Raw genomic sequence first — 12,637 nt, 5'->3', positions numbered from 1 at the left:
CATGGACATGGAGGTCCTGGGCCTCCTTCACCGCCGCTCCCTCACCACCAGATGCCTGGAGGAAGAACGCCTCATCTTCTGCCTCGGAACACTTCAACCCCAGGGCATCAATGTGGATTTTAACAGTTTCCTCATTTCCCCTTCCCCCACCTCATCCTAGCTTCTAACCTCCAGCAACTCGATCCCCTGACCTGTCCGGACTTGTCCGACCTGCCCAGCTCCTTTTCCACCTATCCACTCCACCCTCTCCTCCCTGACCTATCACCTTCATCTCCTCCCCCACTGACTTATTGTACTCTATGCAACTCTCTCCCCACCCCCACTCTCCTCTAGCTTATCTCTCCACGCTTCAGGCTCTCTGCCTTTATTCCTGATGAAGGGCTTTTGCCCGCAATGTCGATTTTGCCTGTCCTCGGATTTTGCCTGTCCTCGGATGCTGCCTGAACTGCTGTGCTCTTCCAGCACCACTGATCCCCATCCTGCAGGGAAGCCTAGCAGAGATCATGTTTGTTGAACAGAACTCAAGTCAATACCTTCCACATACATGTGCAGTGTATATGAAAACATCTTGTTGCTAACATTGCTTATTTGAGTGGCACAAGACTGAATTAATTGGCTGCCTAATTTTGTACCATAGAACCCAAAAGCATTCCAAAACCAATTTGAAGATATTTTCTTATCTTACATTGTTTACAGTGGATACATATCCCTATTGCTATGGAAAAATCTCACAACTGCTAGTGTTGGGTGGAGTCTAGAAGGTAACACACCTTAAACTGGAGTCATGCCAGTTTTATGCGGCTGCTTTTTCTTTTCAGAGAATGATTTTACCATATTGCTGATTCTATTCAGAAGCAATTTTCTTTTAATAAAAGAAGGCGATTGTAACTGTTGAGAATAATCTCATATTTTCTCATATATTGCATACATGGTAGTTTAGAATCTGTAATTAAGGAATTTTGTTTTAAAAATAGTTCTTCACACAGATGCAAAATAGACACTTAAACATCCTATATGGTAGGTGAGGTATGCTTGCTAGATACCAATTGGAGATATAGCACATGCTTTATTAACAAAGAACAAAACAAGAAGCAATCGTAACCTGTATCTGAAATGGACGGTAGGTCTCCTATGCAATTGATGATCTCATGCCCATTTGAGGCTTCTTTTGTAATGCTGCATTCGGAAACATTTGGTCAACATGCAGCAAACTAGCAGATCTTAATGGGACTGCCAGCAGCCATCAAAGCTTATCAAAACTTACCTGTGTAGGAGTGTTGCCTCTGGTCGCTTCCAACTTTTCTCCTTATTGCTTCTGCTTTCTGATTGTTTTACCTCCTCCTCACCATCGTCCCAGAACCAATCAGAGGGTCATAACTGGAAATCCTGCAGCCCAGAACTTAAGTTGTCTTCAGGAGTGAGATGTGCAGGAATGTCCATTGAGTGTCTGTAACTCGTTAATCATATATAAATAAGGCAAACTGCCTAATATAAAGAGTAGCCATCATTCAAGTCATGCTGCCAGCCTATTTCTCAGCATTAATATCATTTATGTAATTGTGGAAGTGTGACATCTCTTTTAAATGAATACCAGAACTGTATCAGAAATATAAAGCTTAGAGAAAAGATCTGTCATCAATGAAAGTAATCCACAGCCAAAGCTTGGCAGGAATCATCTCTGCCTTTTACTTAAAAATAAAATGTCTGACAATTTCTCAATTCTGTTTCCTTTTACTAAGGGAAAATGCCTCTTTTTAAAACTTTTAAATTCCCCTGCTTAAGGTGTGGAAACTTTCCTAAAATATAAGTTCATGTCTGCTGGGAAACCTACCATTAACCTCTCTGAGTATTTGAATTTCATCTGTCAACTGACTGTTTGAACTGTAAAATAAAGGGTGCCATTAAGAATCTGAAATTAAGAACCCACTGATGACTATGAAATCATTGTCAGTTGTCGAAAAAAAACCCATCTGGCTCACTATTGCCCTTCAGGGGAGGAAATCTGTCCTCCTCACCTGGTCTGGCCTACATATAACTTGAGAACCACAGCAATGCAGTTGACTTTCAACTGTTTTCTGAAATGGCTTAGCAAGTCACTCAATTCAAGGGCAGCTAGGGATAGGCAATAAATGCTGGCCAGCCATGAGTGAATGAGAAAATGTTATCTTGGCCCTTTCAGATTAAAACTCAATGAGGAGCCCATCAAGGGGACTACCAGCCATTTAAAAGCTAATTGATGCTGAACAGTCTGGGCGTAGCAGGATTTCTATCCATCAAAGACAGGATGAAACTATTCAGCACTGCCAGCCAACCAGAGGGCAGCAGCTAGAAAGGTACCAGTAATGCCAATGTGCATGGTGGTCACTGCCAGTAGTACACTTAAACAAAGAACAAAGAAAATTTACAGCCCAGGAACAGGCCGTTCGGCCCTCCAAGCCTGAGCCGATCCAAAGGTACTGTCTAAACCTGTCTGTCAATTCCTAAGCATCTGTATCCCTCTACTCCCCATCTACTCATGCATTTATCCAGATGCATCTTAAATGAATCTACCGTGCCTGCCTCTACCACCTCTGCTAGCAACGTGTTCCAAACGCCCACCACCCTCTGTGTGAAGTAGTTGCTGCATGTATCCCCGTTAAACTTTCCACCTCTCACCTTGAAAGCGTGACCTCTCGTTATTGAATCCTTCACCCTGGGAAAAAGCTTGTCTCTAACCACCCTGTCTATACCCTTCATGATTTTGTAAACCTCAATCAGGTTGCCCCATAATCTCCTTTTTCCTAATGAAAATAAACCTAACCTACTCAACTTCTCTTCATAGCTAGCACCTTCCATACCAGGCAACATCCTCGTAAACCTTCTCTGCACCCTCTCCAAAGTGTCCACACCCTTTTGGTAACATGGTGACCAGAACTGTATTCTAAATGCAGCCGAACCAATGTCTTGTACAATGTTAACATGACTTGCCAGCTCTTATACTCAATACCCCATCCAATGAAGGCAAGCATACCATATGCGTTCTTGACAACTCTATCCACCTATGCAGCAACCTTCAGGTACAATGGACCTGCACTCCCAGATCCCTCTGCCCATCAACTTTTCACAAGGCTCTTCCATTCATTTTATAATGCTCTAGAATTAGTCTTGCCTAAATGCATCACCTAAATGAGGATGTGATCTGTGAAGGATTGGAAATTTCTAAGTTTGGGGTCAGGGAGGACAGTTGTTAGTTGCTTTGAGGCTAAGGTTTAAGAGACCATGAAGTGAGGGAACCTGGAGACGGGATCCTTCATGGGCACAGAGGTCCAGTTAGGAAGGAAGCTCCCCTCTACTCACCATTAACCTACCAGACTAACTGCTTGACAAGGGCCTGTGCCACTCCCAGTTTAATCCAGGCAACAGTAGGGTGAGTCTCTTAACTAGGTAGTAATTGTCCACTAAAGTGTCTCAACTGGGATAATAATGAATGTCTCAATTGATGCCTCCACTGTTGCTCATAAAATCACAGTGGGGACAAAAGCAGTGGAAAGGTAGTGGGCACTTTTACAATGCCCTAATCCACAGATCCAACTGTCAGCTTTCTTACCCATGGGTGGCACATTAACGAACTTCTTTGACTCAGGAAACAATTGAAGCCAAGCCCAAACATACCGCTTGCTCAAACTGTAGCTCATTAAGCGACTTTCACTGGATTTACTTAGAACTATAAAAAGGAGATTTCCATCCTAATGTGTAAGATCTGAACATGCATTAAAAAGTAGAAAGTATACTGTTCTAATATTTCACTGTCTAATAGAAATGGCTTGCAATAATTTTACATTATTTAATAAGACATGAGAGAAGCTATTTCCAGATTAAGTAAATACCCTTCTCTTTTCCCATCAGAGGCAGAGTAAAAATAATGTATAAGGTGTGTGCAATGTAGAGGAAAAAAAAAATGAGAGTGTTCAAACAAAATTATTGAAAAGATGAGGAGAAAATTCACACGAAGCTGACAGCTGGATTTAAACAGCAACATTTTTTTCTTTGATCACTCAATAAAAAAATGTTTAGTTCCACACTGAGTTCATTTCATCTTACCAGACATACTCAGTGCTTTTCTAGTTACCTAAACAAATATTCTGGGTGACATGAAAGTCCATCAAGATGAAGATTAGTAGCGTAAACCACAAAATAACACTGATTGCCAAGAATATAAAGCCATGTGGAACATTTTAATTCATTTTTGGGATGTGGGTGTCTTTAGTGAGGCCAGTATTTATAAGCCAATTCTAGCTTCCCAGACAAAATGGTGTGAGGCCTTCTTCTCGGATTACTGCAATTCAAATACTGGTCTAATACAATCGATTGGTTTCTCAAGTTACTCAACAATTAATCACAGTGGTGTCAAACTAAATTCACATGGTTGCCATACAAAGTAATGATAATAGGCTTTCTTCACTTAGTAAAGCAGTTGGGTTTTCAGCCAGACATATATGTGACTTCTTATGGAAAGTGCACTTGTAGCATCTGTTTTTGTTGAGGACTTAATGATGATGCTATATGTGGATGCATAGTCTACAGACAATTAGAGTCTTAATTTACACATGAATAATATCACAATATCTAAGGACACAAAGGCTGTTGGTAAGACTGCACCCAAAAATGAAGCACTGCTTCCAGCCAGTGAGGGCAAACTTGAAACAAATGTCTAAAGTTAAGGTTCGTTATTCCTACTGCAGAATTTTAAGTGAAGGGTACAAATCTGAATTTGATCAGGGTGGGTAGGGATTTGTAATCCAAATCACAGCCCAAGTGATTTTGTATCCTATTATTTTGTTCTTTGTAGCAAGTGTGCTGAATCATATAAGTTACCATAAGGGTCTTGTGGTGGGGCTGATGTGATGCAGAGTAGTGTCCCAACATCTGAGCCAGGAGGCCTGGATTCAAGTTCCACCTGCTTCAGAGGTGCATGCAAACATCTCTGAACAAATTGATTAGAAAATATAATAAGAGTCTTGTGGCTGATATGGGCTCTTTCAGGCAATGGTAGTGTCCCCTTATGTGAGCCAGGTGACCTGGGTTAAAGTCCAAAGGTGTGATATAATATCTCTGAACAGGTTGATCAGAAAAGATTTACTGGATATTGTATATTCATAAAGTATTCAAGTTCTTTACTTAAAATGAATTTGTCACGATAAACGGCTAATAATACCTTAGTTTAAAAATAACATCAGGACTTCACAGCTTAAGACTGCTTTTGTTAGGGCTAAACTGTTATTACTTTTAATGATTCTTTTTAGAAGCTTAACATCTGCAGGTTTCAGTACCTTTTCTATAACAACCTGTCTCAGGTCTACATGAATGCAATGCTTGTTCTATTGGCTAACAATTTTCTTTTTCTGTCTGATCCAGGGAACCACGTGTTGTCTCCTGGCAGCCGTGTGGGAAAAGGCTTGACACCAGTTGCTGCTCAAGCACTAGGACTACCTATTGGAATTGCTGTGGCAGTATCGCTGATTGACGCCCATGCAGGAGGTTTAGGTATTCTGAAAAAAAAGAGGATGGGAGTGAAACAGTGAACAATTTGAATAATATTTTATGTAAAATTATTTTTCTTTGAATTGTCAACTTGATAAATTGGATAAGTTTATTATTCCTTGGCCCTTTTTTCAGAAGTATTATGAATTTTTTTTCTAAAGTTGCATTTAGTTGCAATTACTTTTATTTGCTCTTTTAAATTATATAGCACAATTTAATGTTGGTACTTGTGAAAATGAATAAGCTTCAAATGCTGGATATCAGAAATAAGATCAGAATATTTGGGGAACACAGCAGTCCTATTGTACATAAAATAAAGTTATTTTTTCAGAATCCGAGCACTGAAGAAGGATCCCTGCCTAATATTCTGGTGGTTGCTGCTGGAAAATGCAGTGTGTACACACTTGATGAAGACAGTGTCCTCCTTAGCCTGGATACCATTGATGGGCAGGCACTCACTGTTTAAACTTAGACAATACTTCAGACAACAAATTAATAAAGAGAAATCATCATTCATGTTGGTTATGTACCTCAATATGAGTCATTAGGTGAAGCAAAAGGAGAGACATTTCAGTCTCCTTTGCTTCTAGGATGTATCTGTCCTTTATCTTGGAAACTTGCTTAAGTGCAGTCTATCTGAATAAGGGGGCCAAATTCCTTTGTCCTACTAAAGCCATGGAAAATGTCGTTCGCTCTTGAATTATTTATCACATTGAAACTTTTTGATTGTCATTGTAAACACCTATTCATTAGTGATCTTGTTGTCATAGACTTTTCTGTGGAGTATAATATTTGAAATGGGAGCAAAGCTAAAAGGCTAAGAGTCACTGTAATCTCTCTGATGTTTTGATGGGTGGGATTGTGGGCTGTTTCTGAATGGCAGGTGTAATTCTCCCAATCTTGTGTTGAATGCGCATTTCATGGATGAGTGTATTTCTGTCTGTTCTGTATCACTGGGGGAGGGATTCGCTTAGTTTGCGAAGCCATATGGTGCCAATGGTATGGGTTCAATCCCCACAACAGCTGAGGTTATCATGAAGGACACTCCTTCTCAACTTCTCTCCCCTTGCCTGAGGCATGGTGGCCATCAGGTTTACTCACCACCAGTCATCTCTGTCTATTGAGAGAGCAATCCTGTGGCCTGGTAAGACTATGGCAACTTGTTGAAACTACTGGAATGTCTTGTTCACTGAACTATTTTTCATTGTCTTGGCCATGCTGAAAGCCCGTATCTATTGCACTTTTAACCAATTATCATTGTATGACCTTCTATCAAGCTGTAATAATGTAGTTCAATTTCTTCTTAACCTGCTTCACATGTTATCTATGTTGGATAGGTTATCTTTTGGCAGTTTTTCCAATAATTCTAAAGTTTTTCATGATCCTGCACTATCTCCAACCTGTTCCTTTTCAATTATCTTAAAACTCTTATATATTTTTTGCCAGTGATTCAACTATAGTTTACTGTTTCTTTCATATTTGACACATTTAGTCAAAACATGTTATGGTCAACAAAAGGTAAATTAGAGAATTGACGTATGATCCATAATTGTCTATTTTGTGCTCATACCTTAGTCAAATGTACACCAAAACATGTTCAAGTCCAAAATACCTCAGGATGAATGATCATTGCACTAGTACCCGGCAATCTACGTTTACAAAGCATGGCATTGCCATCTTGTATTCCAAAAAAAAGAAATGCACTAATGACTCATGCAGTGCAGAATCAATGACATCTGCAACAACCTGACAATTTAGCCGTGGACAGCTTTTTCCAAAACTGTGAAGGTCACCATAGCAATATATTTTCATGTCATAAAATTCTTCCAAGCCACTACAAGTAACATCTGTCAGAAAATCCATTCTGCTGTTTGTTCCTTTATAAAATAAGTGAGTGATGCCATGTTTGCTGGAAATACCTTCATAACTTTCCCAGTGGAAAGGAAACTGGAGAGGTTACAGAGCATTCATAATTTGGCAAGCTTCCCAAATCTTAATTCAGGGTGTTGTGATGGAGTCCATGTGACTGTAACTGTTCTATATATTAAACTCAAGACAGGAATCCAGTCTTTTAAATGCACAGACCATTTAAGACCACAGAAAATATTTTTGTGCATATCAACCTGTTATCTAGGGAGTAGCCACAATACTTCAATTCTATAGTCATTCATGGTGCCTACATTATTGTGAAAGTTTTGAGAGAATAACCAGATGGCTGTTGACAGACCAAGGCTTCTCTTTGTAGCCTTGGTTCATGACCCAAGTTGGAAACCCCTCCACACAGAAGCAACTTCAGATACAATGATGCTCATTGTTAGCAGACTATAATGATACCACTGTAATAATTCTGTTGTTCAGACTGTTGTGGTGGAAAAAGCTTAAATGTGACAAAAAGAAAAAAAGTAGGAAGAAGTGGTACTGGCCCTTATTTTGGGGGAAAAGAATCCCTTTGGTCAAATCCTTCATGGCATTCTTTTCTCTCATGATCAGGATTTTTAGAGTGTATTCTCTGAAAGGAATTCAGTCTTTAAAATTGCCACGGTCTCTTCTCATGGAATCATTCCCTTTTACTATATGTCATCTTATCTGCATGAAGAGGAGTAATGTTGAAATGTTTAAAGATTACATAGAGTAGTAGTTGTCACTCTGTATATGAGTCAAATTGTTTTTATACTATTCTTTTAGTAATGATTCTGGGAGCCCACAGTGTGGTTTCTGTGCCTGCTACAAAGCTATAAAAATTGGATTTAACAATTGAAATAAGTGACTCATGTATGGCCTGTTCCTGGAAATGGAATGAAAAGATAAATGGTCTGGAAGGATGTATAGCACTGAGCTATATATTTTTCATGAGAACACAACTACAGAAACCGTTGCAACAATAGTTCTAGCCTAATGCTTAAATCAGAAAGATTTATCTACTGCGGTAATGCAGTGTGTGTATTGAATATCTACTATTCACCAACTGGGTGTGTCCACTCCTAAGTGCCTTTGAGACAATTGAATGATTTGAGAAGCCATTTCAGAAGACACTTATAAGACAACCACAGTGTAAGGGTTTCATATTGTCTGAGGGCTGTTCACATGGCACATAACAAGTTACATGCCTTTTCAGTCCTAAACTGCTTCGTTCTAAAGGGTAAAATAAAACAAAGAGCAGTGAATGCTGCAATTGTGAAATCAGTTAATATTCAGAATTAACTCTGCTTTCTCTCCAGAGATGCTGCCAGACCTGCTGATTTTCTCTAGCATTTTCTGTTTTTGTTTCAGTTCTAAAGGGTATTAGCAGTGTATTTCTGAATTAGTTATATTTTCTTTTCTACAGGCTCTCACTGAGGAAGGGTCACTCAACCCAAAACATTAACTCTGATTTCTCTTCACAGATTCTGCCAGACTTGCTGAGCTTTTCCAGCAATCTCTATTTTTGTTTCTGATTTACAGCATTGGCAGTTATTTCATTTTTATTTAGTATCTGACTCTATCTAATTCAGTTATGCTTAGAGAGGAGCTGAGTATGATTAAAAACATTTTTTATTGTTGACTATGTGACTGGTAGAGAATAATCAGCAACGAAACTTAGTGTTCAAGTATAAGCATATGTAGGTAAAAGCTAATCAAAAATTAGTTTTTACATAATCTGTTTTATTGAAAAGGCCAGAGGCATAGTGACCTTTTCCAGATTGGGTTGATATCTGTGGAGCTTCCTTAGAATTAAATAAAATGTATGTGACATTATCGCTTTGGGTAAGTGGCTACATGGTGTTGTCCTGAACACTTCTTATCATTTAGCAAAATCACTTCTCAAGGCCAATATGAAACAGCACATTAACAAAAATCACTTAGAGTTACAGAGTCATTGAGATGCACTGCACGGAAACAGATACTTTGGTCTAACTCATCCATGCCGACCAGATATCCGAAACTAATCTAGCCTCATTTGGCGCATATCCTTCTGAACCCTTCCTATTCATACACCCATCCAGTTGTGTTTAAATGTTATAATTGTACTGGCCTCCACCACTTCCACTAGCAGCTTATTCCATACAAACATCACCCTCTGCGTGAAAAAGTTGCCCCTTAGGTCCCTTTTAAATTTTTCCCCTCTCATCCTAAACCAATGCCCTCTTTTTCTGGACTCCCCCACCCTAGGGAAAAGGCCTTGTCTATTTATTCTATCCATGTCCCTCATGATTTTATAAACATCTATAACGTCACCTCTTAGCCTCCAACGTTCCAGGGTAAACAACCCCAGCCTATTCAGCCTCTCCCTATAGCTTAAACCCTCCAACCTTGGCAACATTCTTGTAAATGTTCTCAGAATCCTTTCAAGTTTCACAACATCCTTCCAATAGGAGGGAGACCAGAATTGCACACAATATTCCAAAATTGGCCTAACCAATGTCCTGTACAACTGCAACATGACGTTCTAACTCCTATTCTCAATGCTTCGACCAGTAAAGGAAAGTATACCAAAGGCCTTCTTCACTATCCTATCTACCTGTGGCTCCAGTTTCAAGGAACTATGAACCTGCACTCCAAGGTCTCTTTGTTTGGCAACATTCCCCAGGACCTTACCATTAAGTGTATAAGTCCTGCTCTGATTTGGGGTGTTTCAAAAATGCAGCACCTCACATTTATCTAAATTAAACTCCATTTGCCACTCCTCGGCACATTGGCCCATTTGATCACGATCCTGTTGTACTCTGAGGTGACCTTCTTCGCTGTCCACTACACCTCCAATTTTGGTGTCATCTGCAAACTTATGAACTATATCTCTGATGTTCACACCCAAACTATTTATATAAATGACAAAAAGTAGTGGACCCAGCATCAAACCTTGTGGCACATCACTGGTCACAGGTCTCCATCACCACCCTCTGTCTTCTACCTTTGAGTCAGTTCTGTATCCAAATGGTTAGTTCCCCCTTTATTCCATGTGATATAACCTCGGTAACCAGTCTACCATGAGGCAAGTTGTTGAATGCCTTACCAAAGTCCATATAGATCACATCCACCACTCTGCCCTCATCAATCCTTTTGTTACCTCTTCAAAAAAACTCAGTCAAGTTAGTGAGACATGATTTCCCACTCACAAAGCCATGTCGACTATCCCTAATTGGTCCTTGCCTTTCCAAATACATATAACTCCTGTCCCTCAGGATTCCTGCTACTTCTTGCCCACTGCCAATGTCAGGCCCACTGACCTATAGTTCCCTGGCTTTTCCTTATCACCTTTCTTCCTTAGTGACACCACATCAGCCAACCTCCAGTCTTCCGGCACTACTTGCTGGTGGTCAGTAATGTTTCTAAATGTACATGTTGTGTGATTTCTGATAGAGCAGCTATTATTTTTGCTATTTTGAATTGTTGCACTTGGTTTGATGCACTGATAGTTTCACATTTAAAACTTAATTTGTTGTACAGAAGAGAGAGAGATGAATTGAATTATGTTTACTGTTCTGTTCAATCTTGAACAGAGATGGTTTTTAAATTCTCTTCTCCCTTTTTAAAATTTGCAAAGGAATGCTTCCCAAACCCTGTTTGTGAAATCCAATTTAAAACAGTTCACAACTAATTCTTCAGGATTACAACAAAGTGATCTTATTAATGCATTCAAATCCTGTGGGATGATTTATAATACACATTCACATGCATATAGAGTCATAGAGATGTACAGAATGGAAACAGACCCTTCGGTCCAACCCGTCCATGCCGACCAGATATCCCAACTCAATCTAGTCCCCCTGCCAGCACCCGGCCCATATTCCTCCAAACCCTTCCTATTCATATACCCATCCAAATGCCTCTTAAATGTTGCAATTGTACTAGCCTCCACCACAACCTCTGGCATGTTTCTGATTTACACGTACCATACACATTCCATACACGTACCATCCTCTGCGTGAAACAGTTGCCCTTTAGATCTCTTTAAAATCTTTCCCCTCTCAACCTAAACCTGTGCCCTTTAGTTCTGGACTCCCCCACCCCAGGGAAAATACTTTGTCTATTTATCCTATCCATGCCCCTCATAATTTTGTAAACCTCTATAAGGTCACTCCTCAGCCTCCGACGCTCCAGGGAAAACAGCCCCAGCCTGTTCAGCCTCTCCCTGTAGCTCAGATCCTCCAACCCTGGCAACATCCTTGTAAATTTTTTCTGAACCCTTTCATGTTTCACAACATCTTTCCGATGCACACAATATTCCAACAGTGTCCTAACCAATGTCCTGTACAGCTGCAAAAAGACCTCCCAACTCCTGTACTCAATACTCTGACTAATAAATGAAAGCATACCAAATGCCTTCTTCACTATCCTATCTACCTGCGACTCCTCTTTCAAGGAGCTATGAACCTGCAAACCAAGGTCTCTTTGTTCAGCAACACTCCCTAGGACCTTACCATTAAGTGTATAAGTCCTGCTAAGATTTGCTTTCCCAAAATGCAGCACCTGGCATTTATCTGAATTATACTCCATCTGCCACTTCTCAGCCCATTGGCACATCTGGTTCAGATCCTGTTGCATTAGAGCCAGTCTCAATACCAGAAACTTGGCTGTTCGTGCTACATTCCCCTGAGAATCCATTACCCCCTACATTTTCCAAAACAGCATACCTGTTTGAAATGGGTATATCCATGGGGAATGAGGAAATGCACATTCTCCCCGTGTCTGCATGGGTTTCCTCCGGGTGCTTCGGTTTCCTCCCACAGTCCAAAAATGTGTAGGTTAGGTGAATTGGCCATGCTAAATTGCCCGTAGGTTAGGTGAAGGGGTACATGTAGGGGAATGGGTCTGGGTGGATTGCGCTTCGGCGGGTCGGTTTGGACTTGTTGGGCCGAAGGGCCTGTTTCCACACTGTAAGTAATCTGTAATCTGTAATATCCATAAAAGACTCCGGCAGTAGCTGCCTACCTCTCTTACCCTTCCTAGAGCTAACCCATCTATGTGACTGTATCTGCGACTTTCCACCCTTCCTATAACTGCCATCCATCACATACTGTTGCAAATTCCTCATCGCTTCTATTTGTCTCTCCAATCGATCCACTCGATCTGATAAGATTCGCATCCAACAGCATTTATGGCAGATATAATCCGCAGTAACCCTTAAACTCTCTTTAAA

The 12,637-nt window shown here is 40.3% G+C and overlaps 1 protein-coding gene across 2 annotated transcripts in view; it reads left to right on the top strand.

Moving 5' to 3' along the window:
• Positions 1-12,637, top strand: part of fggy (FGGY carbohydrate kinase domain containing) — a 372,017-nt gene that overhangs the window by 189,402 nt on the left and 169,978 nt on the right. For both annotated transcript variants that reach the window (XM_043699282.1, XM_043699283.1), the window contains exon 8: positions 5,395-5,523. In XM_043699282.1, the coding sequence (XP_043555217.1) occupies positions 5,395-5,523 (129 nt within the window). The remainder of the gene's footprint in view (positions 1-5,394; positions 5,524-12,637) is intronic.

Source organism: Chiloscyllium plagiosum, chromosome 11 (assembly GCF_004010195.1).
Source record: "Chiloscyllium plagiosum isolate BGI_BamShark_2017 chromosome 11, ASM401019v2, whole genome shotgun sequence".
Taxonomy (NCBI): domain Eukaryota; kingdom Metazoa; phylum Chordata; class Chondrichthyes; order Orectolobiformes; family Hemiscylliidae; genus Chiloscyllium; species Chiloscyllium plagiosum.
Note: the sequence above shows the minus strand (reverse complement) of the source record. Positions and strands in the feature narration are given on the sequence as shown.